A 20634-nucleotide genomic window follows, 5' to 3' on the forward strand; every position below is an offset into this window, starting at 1 on the left:
GTCTGTTTGACCTGCAGGCTAAAGATTTGAAATTTTCAAAACAAAATACATTCAATGTGTGTACCAGTAAAGAAAAATATGTACATTCATGCACTTTATTGGGCACAAAAATGACAGTCTGAACAGCTGGTAAACTTGAACATTTAAAACATGCAAACTGGGAGTTACAACTTCAGGCAAAAAAAAAAAAAAAGTGTATTTTTGGGTGCAGAATGGTTGTGCTTTAGGGTGACTGTGAGGTGGCAATATTTTTTGGGGGCCGGCAGCCTGAACAAAAGGTCACACATGCTTGTGCATGCAAGCACACACGCATGCACGCACACACAATTCATTATTTACAATAGAACAGTGAAAAAATATAAAATTAAAACTAAGGAAAAGCACAATTTCATGATGAATATTAGCTCACTTGAATTTGATTGCAGCAGCGTGTCTCAGAAAAGTTGGAACAGCATAACAAAGGACTGGAAAAGTGGTACTAAAAAGAAACAGTAACTACAGTATTTTGCAACTAATTATGTTATTTGGCAATAGGCCAGTAACATGATAGGGTATAAAAAGAGCATATATACAAGTATAGTAGGACAGTACATATTATCATCAAAACATTGTACATTGAAGATGGTAAAATGAGCAGACCGTAAATCCAGCTTTAATTCACTCATTATGAAGGATGGACTCTGAAGACATTCAAAACTTTTGCTGATAATACTTCATACATTTCTATTACATACATTCCTAACTACTGTAACTGATCCATCATTGTACATAAGTTTACCTTTGTAGAAATGTGCTTATGAATGACATCGTGACCCATGACCCTGTTTGTCCCATCAGGCTCTGCTGTTCAACCCAGCCAAACCCTTCTGGAGAGGGACGGGCAGTCAGAATGCCGATGTGGAGCTCATGATGGACTGCTTCGTCTCCTGTTTCCGCATTAACCCTCACAACAACCAGCACTTTAAGGTGGACAGAAAAAAGTGCCATTCATTTTGTTTTATGTCATGTTACCCCTTGTTGGGGGCAGGTGCTGGATATTAGCAGCTTCCAGTAAGTCTCAGGGTACTTCCTATTTGTCTTGTAGGTCTGTCTGGCCTCCTCATCCCCCTCCACCTTTCACTTTGTTCTGGTCAACTCATTGCATAGAATAATCAACAATGTAAGTTTGCCGAGCTTCACACATTATTGATGCTAGTAAAATTTAAGATGTCACTTGACTTCTCATCTCTCGTCCTGTGTTACCTTATTTCAGTCCCACCTGGACTGGTGGCCTAAGATTGATGCGGTGTACTGCCACTCTGCAGAGCTTCGCTTTATGTTCTCAGACACCCTCAACCGTGTGACCCAAGGCGCTGGCACACACGCTCCACTACGCATGACCCCGGTGAGAAGACAACAGCATATTGTAAACTACTTAAGTTAACTACCGTATCTGAGAGTAAGCACATCTAAAATATGATTGATCTAAACATGGAAAAAGACAGAAACCGTCCTATTACACAGAAGAGTCAGCTCTGTGTAATATAGATGTACATGTACAGTACCAGTGAAAGGTTTGGACACCCATGTGTGAGTGTCTCAAATTGTATATAATTACACTAGATCTTCACGGTCTGCTTGAATCAGTTTCAATCTTTATTTTTTTAATCTTTTTTATCTTTTAATGACTAAATCAGTCACACACACACAGCCCAACTAATCCCACGTCCAGAGCCAAGCTAACAGTGTGCTAGTGTGTTGCTCAGCACTTTCTACCCACTGGTTCCTGCCAAAGATGTAAGAACAGGTTCACTAATTTCCTTGAACAGCTGCTCACTTGAGTTAATTGTTGAGTCAAACTGTGTATTTGGTGATTCAGAGACTGTAACATAGGAGGCAGTGCCACAGTGGGGCAGTGGTTCGTATGATGTTTTGAAGGAAGCTGAATTACTGTATATTCCCTTTTGCACATGCCAACACAGTAAGAAGAAAGTCCTTGGCTAGATTTGTGCAGAAACTGTCAGGAGACATCTTGTTAAAACCACAATTAGGAATATGTATTCATTATCAAACACAGTTATGCAGGAGGTTTGAACCATGATAGTCAAACCTGTTTAAATGTCACATTTGAGAACAGGAATCCATTTTATGGCCTCTGAAGCTGACAAATTCACCTAAAAAGAAAACAAGCTTTTTGAATTATGCAGATTCTTAGAATTCATGTTTTCTTCTCTAGTATCCCAATTATGATGACTTAAGTATCTTCTTTTTGGGAATGTCTGTGAAGAATCCACAAATGTTTGGTTCACTCACGATGATGAATTGGAAAAATTCTCTCTCTCTCTCTCTCTCTCTCTCTCTCTCTCTCTCTGTCTCTGTCTCTCTCTCTCTGTCTCTGTCTCTCTCTCTCTCTGTCTCTGTCTCTCTCTCTCTCTGTCTCTCTCTCTCTCTGTCTCTCTCTCTCTCTCTGTCTCTGTCTCTCTCTCTCTCTCTGTCTCTCTCTCTCTCTCTCTCTCTCTCTCTCTCTCTCTCTCTCTCTCTGTCTCTCTCTCTCTGTCTCTGTCTCTCTCTCTCTGTCTCTCTCTCTCTCTCTCTGTCTCTCTCTCTCTCTCTCTCTCTCTCTCTCTCTCTCTCTCTCTCTCTCTCTCTCTCTCTCTCTCTCTCTCTCTCAATGGTTAATCGGAATTTGTTGAAATTCTAGAACTAATTTGTCTTAATTTGTCAAATTTCTCAACGTGTTGCTGGATAATATAATGCAAATTAAAAGCAGTGGATTGAACCGGTGTCCTCCGTATTTTCTGCTGCCCCTTACAGAGTCTGACATTTATTGGAAAGAAGACCACCAGCCTTAAGTTCAAAGAGAAAGTCACAGATCTGGACACTCGAAGTTACAAGTGCCTCCTCCTTGCGCTGGTCAAACTCATTCACGCTGATCCCAAACTCCTGTTGCATGTGAGTCCCACCACATTTATGTTGGCATGTCTCAGCAGCTAGAAACAACAGTTATTTATTTCTGTGGAAAACCAAAATTGTTATATTGTATATGTACCAAGTATGCTTGTAATTGTTTTTGTGTTACTGTGTATCAGAATCCAGTGAAACAAGCTCCAGAGATGCAGAGCAGCACAGCAGAGCTCATCACTGGCCTTGTGCAGCTAGTGCCTCTAACCAACAGTACCCAGCTCTCACAAGAAGCAATGGAGGTCAGAGCCCAAACCAGCTACTTTGCTCAGTGCACTTCTTGCAGAGAGTCTCAATGAAATAAATGCCAGGAGAAAAAACCCTTAAATCCAGTGGAGTGCTTTGAAATGACATGTGGATATGGGGTGTTTTCAGTGTCTTTCACTGTTAATTTGTTATTGAATTTAACAGTAATTCAGAAAATTGTGAAAGTGAGGCACCTGGGAATATTTTTGAATAGAAAAGAATATTTTCATTGTGGGCAGAGTGGCAAGTTTGACCAGATGTACACTGATGTAAATCAACTTGATGATAAATTTTATCAAAACTACAAGGAAACATGATAAATTTCTTGATTGCATTAACCAGCTAGTTCAAGCATTTCCAGTTTCATATTTTGCTACTGGCAGGTTGCTTGCTACTGGACTTCCTTTGTGCCATACGTGCCTGCACATAAGTAGGCATCCCTGCTACCACAAGTAGAATCTAATTCTATAAAACAAATGTGGAGCAGAATCACAAGGTGGTTTCTGCAGTTGTGGTAAATACTTTGCATATGTTATGGTAATAGATAATAGCACTGATCTTTTTCTTTTTTACTGTTAAGCTTTACATCTTCCTGGTTGTTTCTCTGAAGTCTGATGTCCTCTTCTTTTGGTTTCCAGGCTCTGCTAGTTCTGCACCAGCCGGAGAACATAGAGCTGTGGAATCCTGATGCTCCCATAGAGACATTTTGGGACATTAGGTACTCCTATATATATCCCAGCCACTAAATGCAATCCACATTTCCTCCCATGGAGACCCAGCAGTGACCCAGAGTCCTGTCACTAGAGTCGAAAACAAAGAATTACCTTTTAATCTTTAAGTAATTTTTGTTTCTATAGCACATTTAAAACCGAAGTGCTTTACACTTGAATAAAATAGAACAAGTTCCTAAATAACTTTACGTTTCACACATTCACAATGTTTACATGAAATAACCCATCAAAAACCAACCCTCTAATCACAGTTCCTGAAATCAGCACTTTTCAAAAGCTTGTACGAAAAGGTAAATCTTCAGGTTAGATTTAAAAAAAGCTACATTTGATGCTTGTCTGATGTCATCTGGGAGGTCATTCCAGAGTTATGGTGCAACAACAGAAAAGGCATGAGGTCCTTTTGACATAAGCTTCAACTGCGAGATGTTTAGGAGTGATTGAGAACAGGAATGAGTTAGACCTTAATGATCTTGCGGGAGTATGTGGACCCAGCATATCTACCACATATACAGGTGCCAGGCCATTTAAGGCTTCAAACACAAACGGTGCCACTTTATACCGCAATCTGTAATAAACAGGGTGCCAGTGTGATCTCTCTTTTCTTGTCCCAGTAATGTGGCTGCATTTTGGACTAATTGTAATTGGCTGAGAGATGTTTGGCCAACCCCAGTATACAGTCCAGTTTAGATGTAACAAAGTTATGCATAATCCTTTCCAGATCAGAAGGTTTTTAAAAATGTTTTTAGTCTGGAGATTGTTCTGAGCTGGAAGAAATTGATCTTAAACACTCCATTTATTTGTTATATTTCAAATTTGTGTCAAAGATTATTCCAGGGTTCTTAACCTGTGTTTTAATAGAAAAGAGTTATGAAGCCAAAGTTATCCTTCAGCTTCCTTGGTTAGTAGTGAAGAGCCAAACAATTTGACCTCTGTTTTGGACCCATTTGAATCTATGGGACATCCAATTATTTTTCCCATCCATCCATTCTCTTCCGCTTATCCGGTTCAGGGTTGTGGGTGGAGGTGCGGTGGAGCCTATCCCAGCTGACATACAGTGTGGCAAAAAAGTATTTAGTCAAGTTCTCCTACCTGGAAAGATGAGAGAGGTCTGTAATTCCCATCATAGGTACACTTCCACTATTAGAGGCAAAATGAGGAAAAACAAAAATCCAGGAAATCATATTGTAGGATTTTTAAAGAATTTATTTGTAAATCAAAAAAAAAAAAAAAAAAATGTCACAGGTAATGAGATGTGATACTAGAGACCTTTTTACTTGATCTTTTGATCTGTCATGGTCTAAATTTAGTAATTTGATTTCTTCATAGCTCAGTATAATATCTTCAAACAACTGTTATACAAAACAGTTTTGCATGCAGAGATGCTTTTATGTATACTCCAGTAGTCAACTCAAGGATTCTGGTGATTCTGTAATCTGACCATGCTGACACTTGATTTGAATTTCAGCATGTCGTCTTGACTGCGTCTTCATACCTAAATGCACTGAGTTGCTTCCATGTGATTGGCCAATTAGATATTTGTGTTAACAAGCAGTTGAACAGGTGTGAAGTAGGTGACGAGTGTATATTAGTTGTTTGACTCAATATGTCTGCCTGCTGCACATTTGAAACAAAGTGAATATTGAATATTGATTCACATATGAAGCTGTTAATGTTCAGATGCTATCAAAGTTGTGGAAAGAAGTGATTTTCTGAAAGATGCTTTTATATTATTATAGCGTGAAAAAAAAGATGAAGTCCTAAACATTGAAATTCACAGGACCACCTGTTTTTATTCCTTTGTTCAGCTCACAGGTGCTCTTCCTAATCTGCCGCAAACTGATTGGTCAGCAAATCGTTAATGGGACAGAAGTTCTGAAGTGGCTGAGGGAGATCCTCATCTGCAGGAACAAGTTTTTGCTTAAGAACAAGGTGCAGTCCCATTTCTTGGTGCACATTACTCTTGTTTATGCCCCAGTGAGCAATCTAGTCCTTTGGGGGTGTGATTCACTGGCTCAGAACCAGAAGGGTCATGCTGTGGTGTGTCCCACAAGGTGGGTGTAACCTGTATGTTTGGTACTTGATGCTTTCAGGAGTGTGCCACCATGGGTGGTGGCATCCCCATCTGTCGGCAGGCCCAGACAAAGCTGGAGGTGAGCCTCTACATGTTCCTGTGGAGCCCGGACACCGAAGCAGTTCTGGTGGCCATGTCCTGTTTCCGCCATCTCTGTGAGGAGGCTGATATCCGCAGTGCTGCTGATGAGGTGCCCGTTCAGACAATCTTGCCCAATTACGCCACCTTCAGTGAACTGGCCTCCGTCAGCAACATGATGGGAACAGGTTAGTACATTCTTTCCTCTTTAGCCAGAGGTAATCCTGCAGTTTGGCTCTGTGTTCTCTAATGAGTCTTTTCATATAAATAAGTCTCAAAATGATTTTGAGACAAAATACAAAAAAAAGAGCGAAAACCAACAATAAACTCGTCGTCTTATTAAACAAGAAAATTCTTCTCCTTAAAAAAGCATTTTTTTTTAATTTAAAGATAGATGCATGTAAAGCGAGCCATGTGTTTTAATTCACAGAAAAAAATATTTTCATCAACTCAAAACATTCAAACCCAAACACTTCAAGATTTACAGCCATCATTTTGATTGACCTTCTCCCAAGTCAAGCTCTTTTAAAAAGTTCAAAAGGGGTCGGTCCCCAAGCATTTTCAGGCACTTGATTTTGATAGTATTTAAATGTATACTTTATTTTGTCTATGATATGATTTGTAGTTTTTAGGCCCTATTGCATCTGTGCTTTATTGGTCTCCAGTGTGGGTATTGTATAATGGCTTAATCATTCCCCCTAGAAAACTGCAACTGGGGAGCCGCACTGCTGAGTTTAACCTTTTATTTACCATGGGCCTGCCGGCGGGCACTTCAACAGTGCTGCCATTTGTGGACTACGGGCAGCAATTACCATAATAACCATATGTTGGGTGTGAAGTGCAATTTCTCAGCTTTCAGAAACCGTTCAAATTTTTCCAATAGGACGCGTAATTACAGTAATGCAAAGATGTCTCAGTGGTGATACGCTTGGCGTTAAGTAGGGGCAGGTAACAGGTGCAACGGCAGTGATCGCCCGCTGTTAAAGGGCTAAGGTACATGTATAAAATTTAGTGCACACTTTAAAAAAAAAAAATGCTCTTAGAGCCATGCCTGACACACAACAGAAATTCACCAATATGAATATAATAATGAAAATTATATTGTGGCGACATAGTTTAACCCTTTAACAGCAGCGATCACCACTGAAGCACCTGTTACCTGCCCTTACTTACTGTGATCAGCTAGTCAACACCTGAAAAAACAAAATACATACATGAACCAACAATCTTGATTTGGTGTGTGGGTGTGTATGTACATGCGTGTGTGAGCAAGTGTCTGTCTTTTTGTCATGACACATACTTGATAATGAGGGTAGAAAGCCACAGAAGCAAACAGAGAAAGACCCAGGAGACCCGGCTGTCCGCAGCCCCCCAGGAACACTGTAGACCCGAGGCCACACATCCCGATGGCAACTGCGTGCACAGCCCAGAAGAGGACAATAAAGATACTAATAAAATCAATTCTTTGTTAAGTTGTGTGTCATGTGTAGACACAACAGTGGTTCTTCTGTTAAGTTTGGTGTATTATTTTTATGCTTGATTAATTCACAGGTAAGTGTTATTTGGCTTAACGAGAAAAAAAAAAACATTCCTCTGAAAACGGGCTGATACAAGTGGAGTGAAAAAGCAGCAAGTGTCCAAAGAAAAACATTGATGATGGTCAGAAAGCCTGGAGAACTATTGCTCAAGACTGCTTTAAAAACAAAAGTAAAACTGGCTCCTTGGAAAATAAAATGTAAAGAAATGACACAGTAGTCAACATGTCCTTATTTAATCATCAAAAACCAAGCCTGTAGTAGAAAAAATAAACAGTCCTGATCTCTATGAATGCTTTGTTTGTAATTCCACAGGCCGCTCCACCTTGCAGAAGAGGGTGATGGCTTTGTTGAGGAGGATAGAGCATCCTACACCAGGAAACATTGAGGTAACATTCAATTTACATTCATTTTACTGGCTATCAATTAGTTTTTGTTATTTTAATAATCCCCCCTTCTCTTGTGACTTGGTGATAGAATTGTGCAATATTCTCAGATTGGTGTCAAATTTAGAATTTGTTAATGTTGTAGGCTTGGGAGGACACATACTCTAAATGGGACCAGGCCACCAAACAGATTCTCAACTTCCCCAAAAACAAGGCAGATGACGGACAGGTAAGCATAGGGGAGTGTGAAGTTATTGTCTCTATGTACCTTATGAGTGAGTGTGGAGTGAACACACCTCTTTGCTAGAAGCAGAAGGCACAAAACACTGAGGGGAAATAAGAGTGCTTCTAGTGAGGCCACAGCAGGAGACCACTGCAGTTCTGACCAGATGTGGATTGTTTTGGATACCTAAAGTACCAGCTAGCTCTAGTCCACCTGAATTTTTGATGGGGCTGTGTTTCTCACATTGTCTGAGCACTGTTTAAACCTGACATCTTTATAAAGCATTTGACTTTCAAAGCTGAAGCAGTTTGTCTCCTCATTTCCCACCTAGAGTTGGTAAAAGATAAAGTGATGCAATACAGTGGTTAATGTGCCTTTGCTCAAACTTGGAATATATGTGTAAATATTAAAAATAAGCATAAAAAAAAACAAAAAACTACTCAGTGTTAAGATTTGAGAGTTTTTACGCCAGGTGCCCTTCATTACACAACCCCAAAGGGGATTTGTGTCTGTAATATTATATAATGTTACACATTCTCTACCTTGAGCTTACTTTTTTAGAGAATGGATTGTAATCGTAAAAAGTTGTAATGATTACAGTCACAAAGAGTTCTCCAGCCTCATTGTCCTGTATAATGACAATAAAGGCATTTTATTCTATTCTTATAAGGCAAACTACATTTTGTTAATCTGTTTGTTGCTGTTGATGTGCATTTTTTAAAACTGGCTTTGTGTTGAGCCTATGCAGTGTATTAGGCTATGTTCACACTGCAGCCTGAAGTGACCCAAATCCAATTTTTTTTTTGCCCTCATGCGACCTGTATTCGATCTTTTCATGCTAGTCTGAACAACACAGATGCAATTTCTTTCAAATGCGACCCAGGCCACTTGGATATGTGGTGCTAAATCCGATACGTATCCAATCTTTTCAAATGTGACCTGTGTGTGTGTACGGCCAGGTTGCATTTATCCGACCTGCACGTCATTAATACTCGACAAACTTCACTATTCTGCGTCCTGTTACGCAGACGCGGGAAGGAAAACGTGAGACTTCTGCAAACACTGAGCACGCTCACTACATGTGACGATATCGCGTCCTCTACTGCGCATGCGGAACGCTTTCAGGTTCGTCTGCTGTTCACACACTGATCACATCCAAGTCGCATATATTTGGAAATGTGAACGACCACGCAATCGGATAAAATCAGATTTCACAAAAAATCGGAATTGGGTCACTTCAGGCTGTAGTGTGAACGTAGCCTTACTGAATGCAGTGTATTACTGAATGCAAACTTGTAACACATAGTTTCCTTGCTGTTGTGCCACTGGACCTCAGTGTCTTTGTGTCCCCCTGCAGCAGGAGTGGATCAACATGACAGGATTTCTGTGTGCTCTGGGTGGTGTGTGCCTTCAGCAGCGTGGCACCCCTGGCCCAGCCACCTACAGTCCACCAATGGGCCCCATGAGTGAGCGTAAACCCTCCATGATCTCTATGGGGCCTTGTGAGGTTTCCAACCCCGTGACCACCTCCTGCTCTTCGGCCTCGAGCGAGACACCTGTCAGCCGCTTCCTGGATCGGCTGCTGGCCCTGCTGGTGTGCGGCCACGACAGAGTGGGCCTCCATGTTCGCACAAATGTTAAGGATCTGCTTGGACTGGAGCTCAGTCCAGCTCTCTACCCCATGCTGTTCAACAAGCTGAAGAACAGCATTGGCAAGTTCTTTGACACTCAGGGACCGGTGAGTTTGTATTAAAAAAGAGGGATAAATGAGAAAAAAAATTGTCATTCTGCCAGTGAGTAAGACTGCATTAAAACTACAGCAAATAGGAAATGTAGTTAGGTAAATTAGACCCTTATTAATAGCATTCTTTTTGTGTCTCAGTTTTGGAAAGCCTCCTGTATGGCCTCATTAGAAGCTCAAAACCTATGAATCACTTATGCCAGCACAACTGGCTGGCATAAATGATGCTAGACTGACATATCATAATTTGTCATTCAGAAATCTCTTCTCGCTTCTAAAAGGAGCCTTTTGACAACAGTGCTATTGAGTGCTAAGCTCACATTCCACTACGAGCTGGCAACCTCGTAGGCTCTCTTCAAGAGTGTTTTTATTCCACTGCATGGCAGTGTGGTAATCTGTAGTTTTCTCACTGTGACTTGAGATTATGGATCCAACCCCAGGTCTCTACTCTGCATTGCTATGAAAGCAAGTTAGAAGTGAGCTTGTTGTGTATGACAACTGAAGCTATGTCAGCTTAGTATATAGGAGTAGGTTCCTCACCCCTCCCAACATGAGCATCAGTTGGTACTGGCCTAATGGTACCTTGGTAGATATTGTTAGAAGATGCCCACATAGTGAGACACTCACTGGTGGTAGTAAGAGAATTTATTTGTTCTGGCAGTCTTTCCAAAAAAAATAAAATCTGGAGATTTAAGGTTCAATTCATCTTTAAATAATAGTTTGTTTTGGTTTGTCAGCACAGCTTTGATAAATTTCAGTTCTTGATCAAAAGTGGATTAGTAAGTTACTTATATTTTTTTTAATATTGATTGTTTTTGTCGTCGTCGTCTTCTTTTTTCAACAGTGTGTATGGTACACCGGTAACGTTACTACCTGACATTTACTTTGTGGTTCTGGTTTTTCCAGGTTCCCATTAACGACACTAACACACAGTTTGTGGAGCAGACCATAGCCATCATGAAGAACCTGTTAGATAACCACACAGAGGGCAGCTCTGAACACCTTGGACAGGCCAGCATTGAGACCATGATGCTCAACCTAGTAAGGTAATCAAAGCACAATATGAGATTAAAACACTGGAAATGAAGAAAGCATAACGCACCACAATGTAACTATGTAAATCGATTACATTAGTTGATGTAATTGATTTAAGTCTTATTAAATTTTAAATGTGTGTGTGTTTCCTTTAAGTAGTACTATATGAAGGTGTAACTGAATGCAGTTGTATTTCTGCGCCTCTTGCTGGTGACACAACATTAAAAGCAAACAGATCTCTTATCAACAAGACTTAATAGCTGTGAATATGAGACCACGACTGTATCACCCCTGTGGTATTCTTGGGAAATGCAAAGTATTGAACTTTGAGAACCTAATTTTAAACTCAGATGTTTGTTTTGTCTTTAAAATAGTTCACAGTGCTGCACTGCCTCTATTAAAAAAGATACATCTTTGCCCAGATAAGCAGAGCTTCAACATTGGCGACTTGGGGAGGGTGTAGAATTCCTAAAAGAAGCTGTGCCTTTGAACAACCCTCCTTTTCATTTACCCTTTATCATGCTGATTTTTATATTATGGTCATATATTAATGGGATTACAAGGAAAATACTGAATGAGGAATAAGAATCCATATGGAGGTCGTACCCTGTGTATGTGCTTTGTATCATTGTGTGTGTGAAGGGGTGAATGAAGACAATTTATACAAAAGTGCTTTGAGTGTTCAGGTAGAGTAGAAAAGCACTATTTAAGAACCGGTCCATTTACCATTTACCTTTTATGCTATGAGTTATCACTTTGAGTGGGCAGTATGACTTAAAGAGCGCCTATATAAATATAGTCCATTTATCATTCCTTTTAGTTTTTCTGTGTATGTAATTTGAAATGAAAATGACTGAAAATAACAGAACTGTGCTCCATCCCTCAGGTATGTGCGTATCCTGGGTAACGTAGTCCACGCGATCCAGATCAAAACCAAGCTGTGCCAGCTGGTGGAGGTGATGATGGAGAGACGAGATGACCTGTCCTTCTGCCAGGAGATGAAGTTCAGGTCAGTAGAACCAGCTTACAGTTAAGTCACTCTGGTTACTTGTACCTCATTGGAAACAATACCTCTACTACACCATACTAGCTGTCAGCTGTGTGCATTTTAACTGAACAAATTCATCTTCTTCTGCTTATCCAATTCATAGTTGCATAATTGACACAGGGTGAAAAGCAGGGTACATCCTGGACAGGTCACCAATCTATCGCAGAGAGACGGGCAACCATTCACACTCACATTCACACCTGTGGCCAATTTAGAATTGCCGTTTAACATAACCCCATGCATATTTTGGACTGTGGGAGGAAGTTGGAATATCTGGAGACAACATGCAAACTCCACACAGGAAGGGCCCAGGCCAGTGGATTTGAACCCAGCACCTTCTTCCTATGAGGCAGTAGTGCTGAACACTACTCCACCATGCTGCCCCTCCACTTGTTATTCAGATACTAATTTATTCCCCCTTTGGAAGGTTTCACTCATGTTGGTGTTTGTAGGAACAAGATGGTGGAGTACCTGACAGACTGGGTAATGGGAACCTCCAACCAAGCTGCTGATGATGACATCAAGTGCCTGACAAGGTGCATCTGTTAAATATACTCCGTAAAACCAGTGCATTGTCAGGAAATGATTGAGCTTCTTTCTCACTGTTTTTGTCTTTGTGTGTGTGTGTGTGTGTGTGTGTGTGTGTGTGTGTGTGTGTGTGTGTGTGTGTGTGTGTGTGTGTGTGTGTGTGTGTGATGTCCAATGCTAAGGGACCTGGACCAGGCCAGTATGGAGGCTGTAGTATCACTGTTAGCTGGTCTTCCTTTGCAGCCAGAGGAGGGAGATGGAGTAGAGCTAATGGAGGCCAAATCTCAGCTCTTCTTAAAGTAAGAACTCATCTGCACTTGACCTTTTCTGTGACCTAACAGAGACTCCTTGTTTGTCCTTTTTCTTTTTTCTTTTTTATTCCATTCACTCAATAATAAATGTGAATAGTTCATGTAACAACTAAAAAAAAATCATGAATGAAAAGGAGTATAAACTTATAATATCTGCCCCCTATTCACATAAAAAGAAAATTAGCTATTCAGCTCAGAAGATCATTACAGACATATTTCAGGTACGCGAAAATACACAATAAAACATCAGCTTATTCAATGCCATATTGCTGCATCATAATAGTTTTCAAATTTCTTTTAAATGCAGAAAGAGATTTAGATTGTTTAATCTCACTGTCAGGATTGTTCCATAAACTGATACCTTAATTTGAAATGTATCTTTCCATCGTCGCCGTTTTTTGAAAATCTCAGTTCCTTTTAAATTGTATTTACTTTCTCTTTTTACAAATCTGTGTTAAATATTGTTTGGTAAAAAATTTTTATGCACTTTGTACATAAATTTTAAAATATTGTACTCTATCAGCTGATTCATTTTCAATAAGTTTAACAGTATAAATATTGGGTTTGTGTGATCTCTGTATCCACTTCCACTTGTGACTCTAACAGCTTTCTTCTGTCAAAGAAAAATCAAATCTATATGTGTTGTACTGCCCTACACTTCCACACAATATGTCAGATATGGAACAGTCAGTGTGTTATACAAAATATACAAGGCCTTTTTGTTTAATAATTCTTTTACCTTATATAAAACGGCAATAGTTTTGGATATTTTAACTTTTATATAATTTATATAAGATTTCCATGACAAATGTTCATCAATGAGAACACCCAAAACTTAATTTCTTTTGGTTTTTTTTGTATCTCGACTCCTTCAACATCTAATTGTGCATCAGCACTTTTTTTTTTTTTACTGCTACAAAATATCATAAACTTCATTTTACCAATATTTAAGGATAATCTGTTATAATCAAACCATTTCTTAATTTTTATAAATTCAGTATATATATATAGTATAGTGTATATCACCCACAGTCCAGTGTTTACATTTTTCCCCAACACTGTCATATTCAGTATATTTTCTTTACTGATTACCTCCGCCAAGGAGGTTATGTTTTTGGTCGCGTTGGTTTGTCTGTCTGTCTGTTTGTTTGTCAGCAGGATTACTCCAAAAGTTATGAACGGATTTCGATGAAATTTTGTGGAGTGGTTGGAAATACTAAGAGGGAGAAGTGATTAAATTTTGGTGGTGATCCGCATCACCATCTGGATCCAGGAATTTTTTTTTAAGGATTCTTCACTATTGCGGGATAGGGGGTTATTGTTGTCTGGGAAAGATGAAAGATTATTTCGTATTTAGATATACGTATTACAGCATCAGTGACCCTATGGCCTTGGCGGAGGTTTGCGCTCTCTGAGTGCTTCTACTTTTATCTGAAATATGTCACCGAAAGTGCGAGTCACCACGAAGGAGACGTGAAATATAGCGAGAATATAGACGATGTCCATCCTTTCTAATGAATGAGCTGTTTGTTTTTGTGTGCAGGTACTTTACTCTGTTCATGAACCTGCTGAATGACTGCAGTGAGGTGGAGGATGAGGGCCAGGCGGTTGGTGGACGTAAGAGGGGAATGTCCCGACGTCTGGCGTCCCTTCGACATTGCACCATCTTAGCAATGTCCAATCTGCTCAATGCTAATGTAGACAGTGGTCTCATGCACTCCATTGGTAAGTCAGCTACTTAAAGAAATCATGTAAGGAATTTTTTGTCTGATTGGAGGAAGTGCAGTAGTTTATTTGTACCAATTTTGGTTTCCTTATTTGCAGGTCTGGGTTACCACAAAGATCTTCAGACTCGAGCCACATTTATGGAAGTGCTGACCAAGATTCTGCAACAAGGAACAGAGTTTGACACTCTGGCTGAGACAGTGTTAGCTGACCGCTTTGAGAGGCTGGTGGAGCTGGTCACCATGATGGGAGACCAAGGAGAACTGCCCATTGCTATGGCACTGGCTAATGTGGTTCCAGGGTCCCAATGGGTATATTTTTTTGTTTTTAGGACAAATTTAATGTTGACAGGTGATATAATTCTAAAATACATTCATAGAGACTTCGCTTTTTTTTTTTTTTTTGGAATACTTTATTTTACTTTTTCAAAAATAATATTACACTTATAACCTAACAGTACAATATCAACTCAGGAACAATCTCAATATCTTTTGAGTAATAAAGCAAATCTAAAATAAAAAGACAAAAAAAAAAATAACATGTTAATAATTAACATAACTTTACTTTTTTGTTTTGTTTTCATTTCATGGGTGTTTTCATAAATGTGCTTTGGTACAGTGAAAACCTATGGTATAATTACTATTGTATGTATTTTCAGGATGAGCTAGCACGAGTCCTGGTGACGCTGTTTGACTCTCGCCACCTCCTCTACCAGCTGCTGTGGAATATGTTTTCTAAAGAGGTGGAACTGGCCGACTCCATGCAGACCCTCTTCAGGGGTAACAGCCTGGCCAGCAAAATAATGACCTTCTGTTTCAAGGTAGAAAACACAGCCTGGCTTGTCTTATGAATTATTTAGAAATGCCTGACATTTGCCTTTTAGGACATGTTGTATACATCTTTAAGCTGTCAGTGCATTTTTTTTGTCAGGTATATGGGGCAGCCTATCTGCAGAAGTTACTGGAGCCTTTATTAAGAGGTGTCATCACAACCCCTGAACACATCAGCTTTGAGGTGGACCCCACCAGGTAAATACCTCCATCTCTGCAGACAGTAATTTAGTTTAGACTGAAACTGAACCTGTAACATTTTTGCAGAACACTTAGTAAGGCCCTCTGGAAAGCATGTTGCCCCCTTGTTCTAAAATATGTCTGGTATTATCAGATACATGTGTGATATAGGTAGCTGTATAACAAGATTTTTTCATTAGTGTGAGGGTTGGATGTAGTAGTACTACCTGTCCACCAGCCTGATGCTGGTGCAGAGCCCTTTTTTCCCCCTTAATGCCTCTTGAGAAATGGCCTAAGTATCAGACATTGGGGTAATTAAAGTGGGAACAAAATTATAGCATACAGAAGGTGGAGCTTCCTCTGCAAGTCATTGGTGAATTTCTTCTCTCACATCAGTGAGCAGAAATTTTGTGCTTCCATACACACCTTTTTTTTTTTTTTCATTTTTCTTTTTTTTTTTAAACATTACCCTTAGTTTAGTCACCAGAACTGTGTTGGTAGAAAAGATCTGTGTGAAGGATGCAATGCCATCTATCAACTAATATGCTGCCCACTATTTTTGTATGGTCACAGCTTCAGAGTTGAAAACCTCATGGACTCATGGAGCTATTTGTTTTTCCTCATCAGATTGGAACAGGGTGAGAACCTTGAAGAGAACCAGAGGAACCTGCTGCAAATCACTGAGCGCTTTTTCCAGGCCATCATTAGTTCATCCAGCGAATTCCCGCCACAGCTCCGGAGTGTGTGTCACTGTCTCTACCAGGTAGATTTCCTCTCTCTCACTCCAAAATGACCCCCAGTTGCTCACCCAATTTCTCTGTCCTTACCTGTGTGCATACAGTATCACTTTAACATTTCAAGCTCCTGCCTCTTCACTCTGAAGTCACCTGATGCTGTTTAACTCGCTGCTCTCTACAACACACGAATCAGTGCACAGCTATACATACCTTTCAGATGCTAGACTGATACACAAGGATCTTTCTGGTCAATTATTTTCATGCTTCAAAAGTTCCTTTGAAGTTCCATGCAACACAAATTGCAGGTGATTATAGTGCAGAGCCTGGTTTTCTTAGGTTTTGCCATCATTACAGCTAACAGGAACACTAGTCATGATTTTCTTTTTTTTCTGGAAACTTTATGCAGTATTTGTTGGTCAGTCTTTTCATTTTCTTTTTAAGCTTTTCTGGTAATTGATTGTTTGGTCTGGTCAATTTCATGTAGCCCAGGTTCAGTATATTGCTTTTTTAAATTTACCAAGCTCAAAACAGGTGTGTTAAAATGCAGGCTATCAATAATTCACACTAAATAAACTGGACCTGAGATTTTTTTTGAGCATTTTCATTTCAATTATAGCCAAATCTGATAATTAAATTAATTAATTTTCTATGGCTGAGTTAGTAAAACTTAGATATATTAGTTGTACTTGGCAGTAGGCACTACATTTAAAAATACGAGAAACAGTGTGTCCTCTGTGCACTGCAGTTTGAACAGTGTCTGTGACTAACAAACCTCAGCCTAATTTGTCCATTAAAAATATCATGCATTTGATTGAAAGATGAATTGCCACCTCAGTTTCACAATGTGGTTGCAAATGCAATTTTTGTGTTTGTGCAAGCAAACAGACTCACAGTTTAACATAATGTTATCAGGAATTTAAAAAAGGGTCACGTCACACACACAAATCTGTCACATAAATCAAATTAAAATGCTATAGTCTGCAAAATTGTTATGTACACAGTGCATTCATTTGTGTGCCAAAGTTGTTGACATGTTCATCTACTCTACTAGTCCATGTTCAGTCACCCCCCCCCCCCCCCCCCCCCCCCCCCCAAAAAAAAAAAAAAGAATAGAAACACCCAAAGGAAAAGGTTGCAGCTCCTGCTGCTATAGATGACATTAAATGAATAGACATTACAAAAACTAAACATTCAGGACACAAGCTCCTCAGTAATTTGAGCTACATCACAGATCTGATCACGTATGAAATTATTTAAAATTACCTTGAGCCAGGAGTAATGTAATGAGGAAGCATGGGGATGATAACCATAAAGGATTCGGCTAAGAAACACATACAGATAACATGATGGTAAAAACTAGTAAAATCAGGCTGTGGCTCAGTAAAAACAAGTTCAGCTGCTGTAAGACAGATTTCATGGCAGGTTTTATTGAGTAAAACTGAGTGAAATTCTCTTCAACCACTTTCTTAATAACTTTAGGCATGAATGTATTAAAAAAAACTGTGATCACAACTAATCTTTTTCATTGTCAAGCTGTAAGCCAAAACTTGACTATTTAGATCAAATGAGTATAAAAGAAAATCTTTTGCATAGTTCTACATTTCCTCTGTCTTCATCTCATCTGAGCTTTATCAATTTCAAATAATGGCACAAAGATACTTTTGAGGGATTTTTGTACCTTAGTTTTTCTGGGCCTCTGATCAGGATGCCTCCTGGGTGCTTCCTACGTGAGGTGTTCTGGGTATGTCCCACCAGGAGCAGGACCCTGGGGAGGCACCGGGGCAGAACCAGGATAGATCCAGGGCACGCAGGAGAGATTACATCTCTCAGCAGGAACACCTTGGTGTACCCTGGAAGAGCTGGAGGAAGTGGCTGGGTAGAGGGAGGTAGAAAATAGATTGATTTGGGGCTTTTTTTGTTTTAAGTGGAGATATGTTAGAATTAGGGTGGAGAGAGGGGTGGAAATTGTTTCCAACAAAGGCCTAAAGTCAGATATAAAGTTGCACTGCAGTTCATAGTGATACCTTCACAGCCACTTCAGGGCTGTCCCCTGGAAAATAAGCTGCTCAAAGAAATTAAAGGAATACTTTGTAAACATGATGTTAGATATCAATATTGATATGAGCTGGATAATGTGTTGGGAATGAAAGGATGCCACATTGTTTGATGGAAATGAAAATCATCAAGGTACAGAGGGCTGAATTCAGACACCCCAAAAATCAAAGTGAAAAACATTATGCAGCAGGCTGGTCCATTTTTCCGAAATTTCATTGGAGCAGCTCAAAATGGTACTCAGTATTTTGTATGGCCCTCATGAGCTTGTGCTCCTAATGAGACAATGGATAGTGTCCTGGGGAATCTCCTCCCAGATCTGGCACAGGGCATCACTGAGCTCCCTGGACAGTCAGAGGTGCAACCTGGCTGCATCGGATGGACGAAACATAATGTCCCAGAGGTGTTCTATTGGATTTAGGTGGAATCAATTCCTTCATCCTCCAGGAACTGCCTGCATGCTCGCCACTGGATGCCAGGCGTGGTCATGCACCAGGAGGAACCCAGGACCCACTGCACCACATTTTAAGGTCTGACAATGGGCTCAAGGATTTGATTCTGATTTCTAATAGCAATGTGCCGTTGCCTAGCCTGTAGCTGTCTGTGTGTCCCTCCATGGTTATGGCTCCCTAGATCATCACTGACCCACCACCAAACTGGTCATGTTGGACAATGTTAGAGGTAGCATAACGTTCCCTATGGCTTCACCAGACCCTTTCACGTATGCCACATGCTCATGATGAACCTGCTCTCATCTGTGAAAAGCACAGGGTGTCAGTGGTGGACCTGCCAATTCCAGTATTCTGTGACAAATGCCAGTCCAGTTCCAGGTGCCAGGCAGTGAGCACAGGGCCCACTAGGGAACGTCGGACACTCAGGCTACCCTCAGTCTGTTTCTGATTGTCTGGTAAGAGACATTGATGCCAGTGGCCTGCTGGAGGTCATTTTGTAGAGCTCTGGACATGCTCATCCTCTTCCTCATTACACAACAGAGCAGATACTAGTCCTCCTGATGGGTTAACCCTCTAACAGCGGCACTCGCCGCTGAAGCACCCATTACCTGCTTACTTGCCATGAACAGCTGGTCAACACGGAGCGTATCACCGCTGAGACGTCAGATCAAACGTAATTTGAATTACCGTATTTACGCGACCATTTGGCCTATTGGAAAAATTGCAACAGTTTCTGAGAGATGAGAAATTGTGCTTCTCATTCAACATAATTGAATAATAATAATTTTGACCGGAGGTCCGCGAATGTCGGCACTTTTGAGGTGCGTTCTGTCGCTGGTGACAGGTTCAGTATTAAAGGGTTAAGGACCTTCTGCAGCCCTGTCTAGCTCTCCTAGAATAACTCCCTGTCTACCCCATGCTCTTGATACTCTGGTGGGAGACACAGCAAACCTTCTAATAATGGCACATTGATGTGCCATCCCAGAGAAGTTATGAAACCTCTGTAGTGTCCTTGTATTGTCTCATGTTACCAGGATTGACACTGACCCTAGGTAACTGTAAAGAACTAGTGAAAGAACAGTCAGAAAAGGTGAGCAGGGGAAAAATGTCAGTGGCCTCCACCTGTAAAATCATTCCTGTTTTAGAGGCTGTTGTTAATTTTATTAACACCAAAGCAGCTGAAGTTGATTAACACCCCCCTCTGCTATTTAACTGATCAGATTAATATCCCAGAGGTTTAATTTACTTGATCTTATACTCTGATTAAAAAGTGTTACTTTAATGCTAAGTAAATCTGCTTTCCCGGTGCATTAGGTAGACTGTTTAAGCAGAGTGGTTGTTTTGAATACACAGTAAGCTACATATGTACAATAAACTGAACTGGGTTCCGGGGATGAGCAGCATCATGGAATTTAGATTCATGAATTCATTAAAGTGTACTTTCAAAGCTTAGGTTTATTTTGCTTATCTTCTCAAACTGAATCAGAGGTGCTGTGTTAACTTGACAGCCCATGCATCCCGACTAAAGCCAGACAAGGTTAGATGTCTTGGCATAAATCCTTATAGCAAAAAATCAAAGTGTAATTTGTCAGCTGGCTGTGAGCTGAGATTTGGCTTCAGAATAATTTTTTAGGTCAAATTTTTTTACCATTCTATGACTATAACTTTTTGTTCTATCACTAAGACTTACAAATTTACTTTATAACTGAATTATATAATTGTACCCATGGGTGTGCGCTCTTTGCTTTCAACCAGTTTGCCATGAGTTTCTTTTAGGTGAATTAT

General features: G+C 40.1%; 1 protein-coding gene across 1 annotated transcript in view; it reads left to right on the forward strand.

The window, feature by feature from the left end:
• The window catches only part of nf1a (neurofibromin 1a), a 136181-nt gene that overhangs the window by 30392 nt on the left and 85155 nt on the right, over nt 1-20634 (forward strand). The window contains exons 10-29 of the mRNA XM_030745310.1: nt 838-966; nt 1085-1159; nt 1253-1384; nt 2794-2931; nt 3069-3182; nt 3825-3904; nt 5723-5846; nt 6008-6254; nt 7917-7990; nt 8133-8216; nt 9568-9948; nt 10858-10997; nt 11873-11995; nt 12487-12570; nt 12745-12861; nt 14417-14598; nt 14698-14909; nt 15257-15418; nt 15529-15626; nt 16236-16371. Coding sequence (XP_030601170.1) covers nt 838-966; nt 1085-1159; nt 1253-1384; nt 2794-2931; nt 3069-3182; nt 3825-3904; nt 5723-5846; nt 6008-6254; nt 7917-7990; nt 8133-8216; nt 9568-9948; nt 10858-10997; nt 11873-11995; nt 12487-12570; nt 12745-12861; nt 14417-14598; nt 14698-14909; nt 15257-15418; nt 15529-15626; nt 16236-16371 — 2832 coding nt within the window. The remainder of the gene's footprint in view (nt 1-837; nt 967-1084; nt 1160-1252; nt 1385-2793; nt 2932-3068; nt 3183-3824; nt 3905-5722; nt 5847-6007; nt 6255-7916; nt 7991-8132; nt 8217-9567; nt 9949-10857; nt 10998-11872; nt 11996-12486; nt 12571-12744; nt 12862-14416; nt 14599-14697; nt 14910-15256; nt 15419-15528; nt 15627-16235; nt 16372-20634) is intronic.

The sequence above is a fragment of the Archocentrus centrarchus genome, chromosome 13 (assembly GCF_007364275.1).
Source record: "Archocentrus centrarchus isolate MPI-CPG fArcCen1 chromosome 13, fArcCen1, whole genome shotgun sequence".
Lineage (NCBI taxonomy): Eukaryota > Metazoa > Chordata > Actinopteri > Cichliformes > Cichlidae > Archocentrus > Archocentrus centrarchus.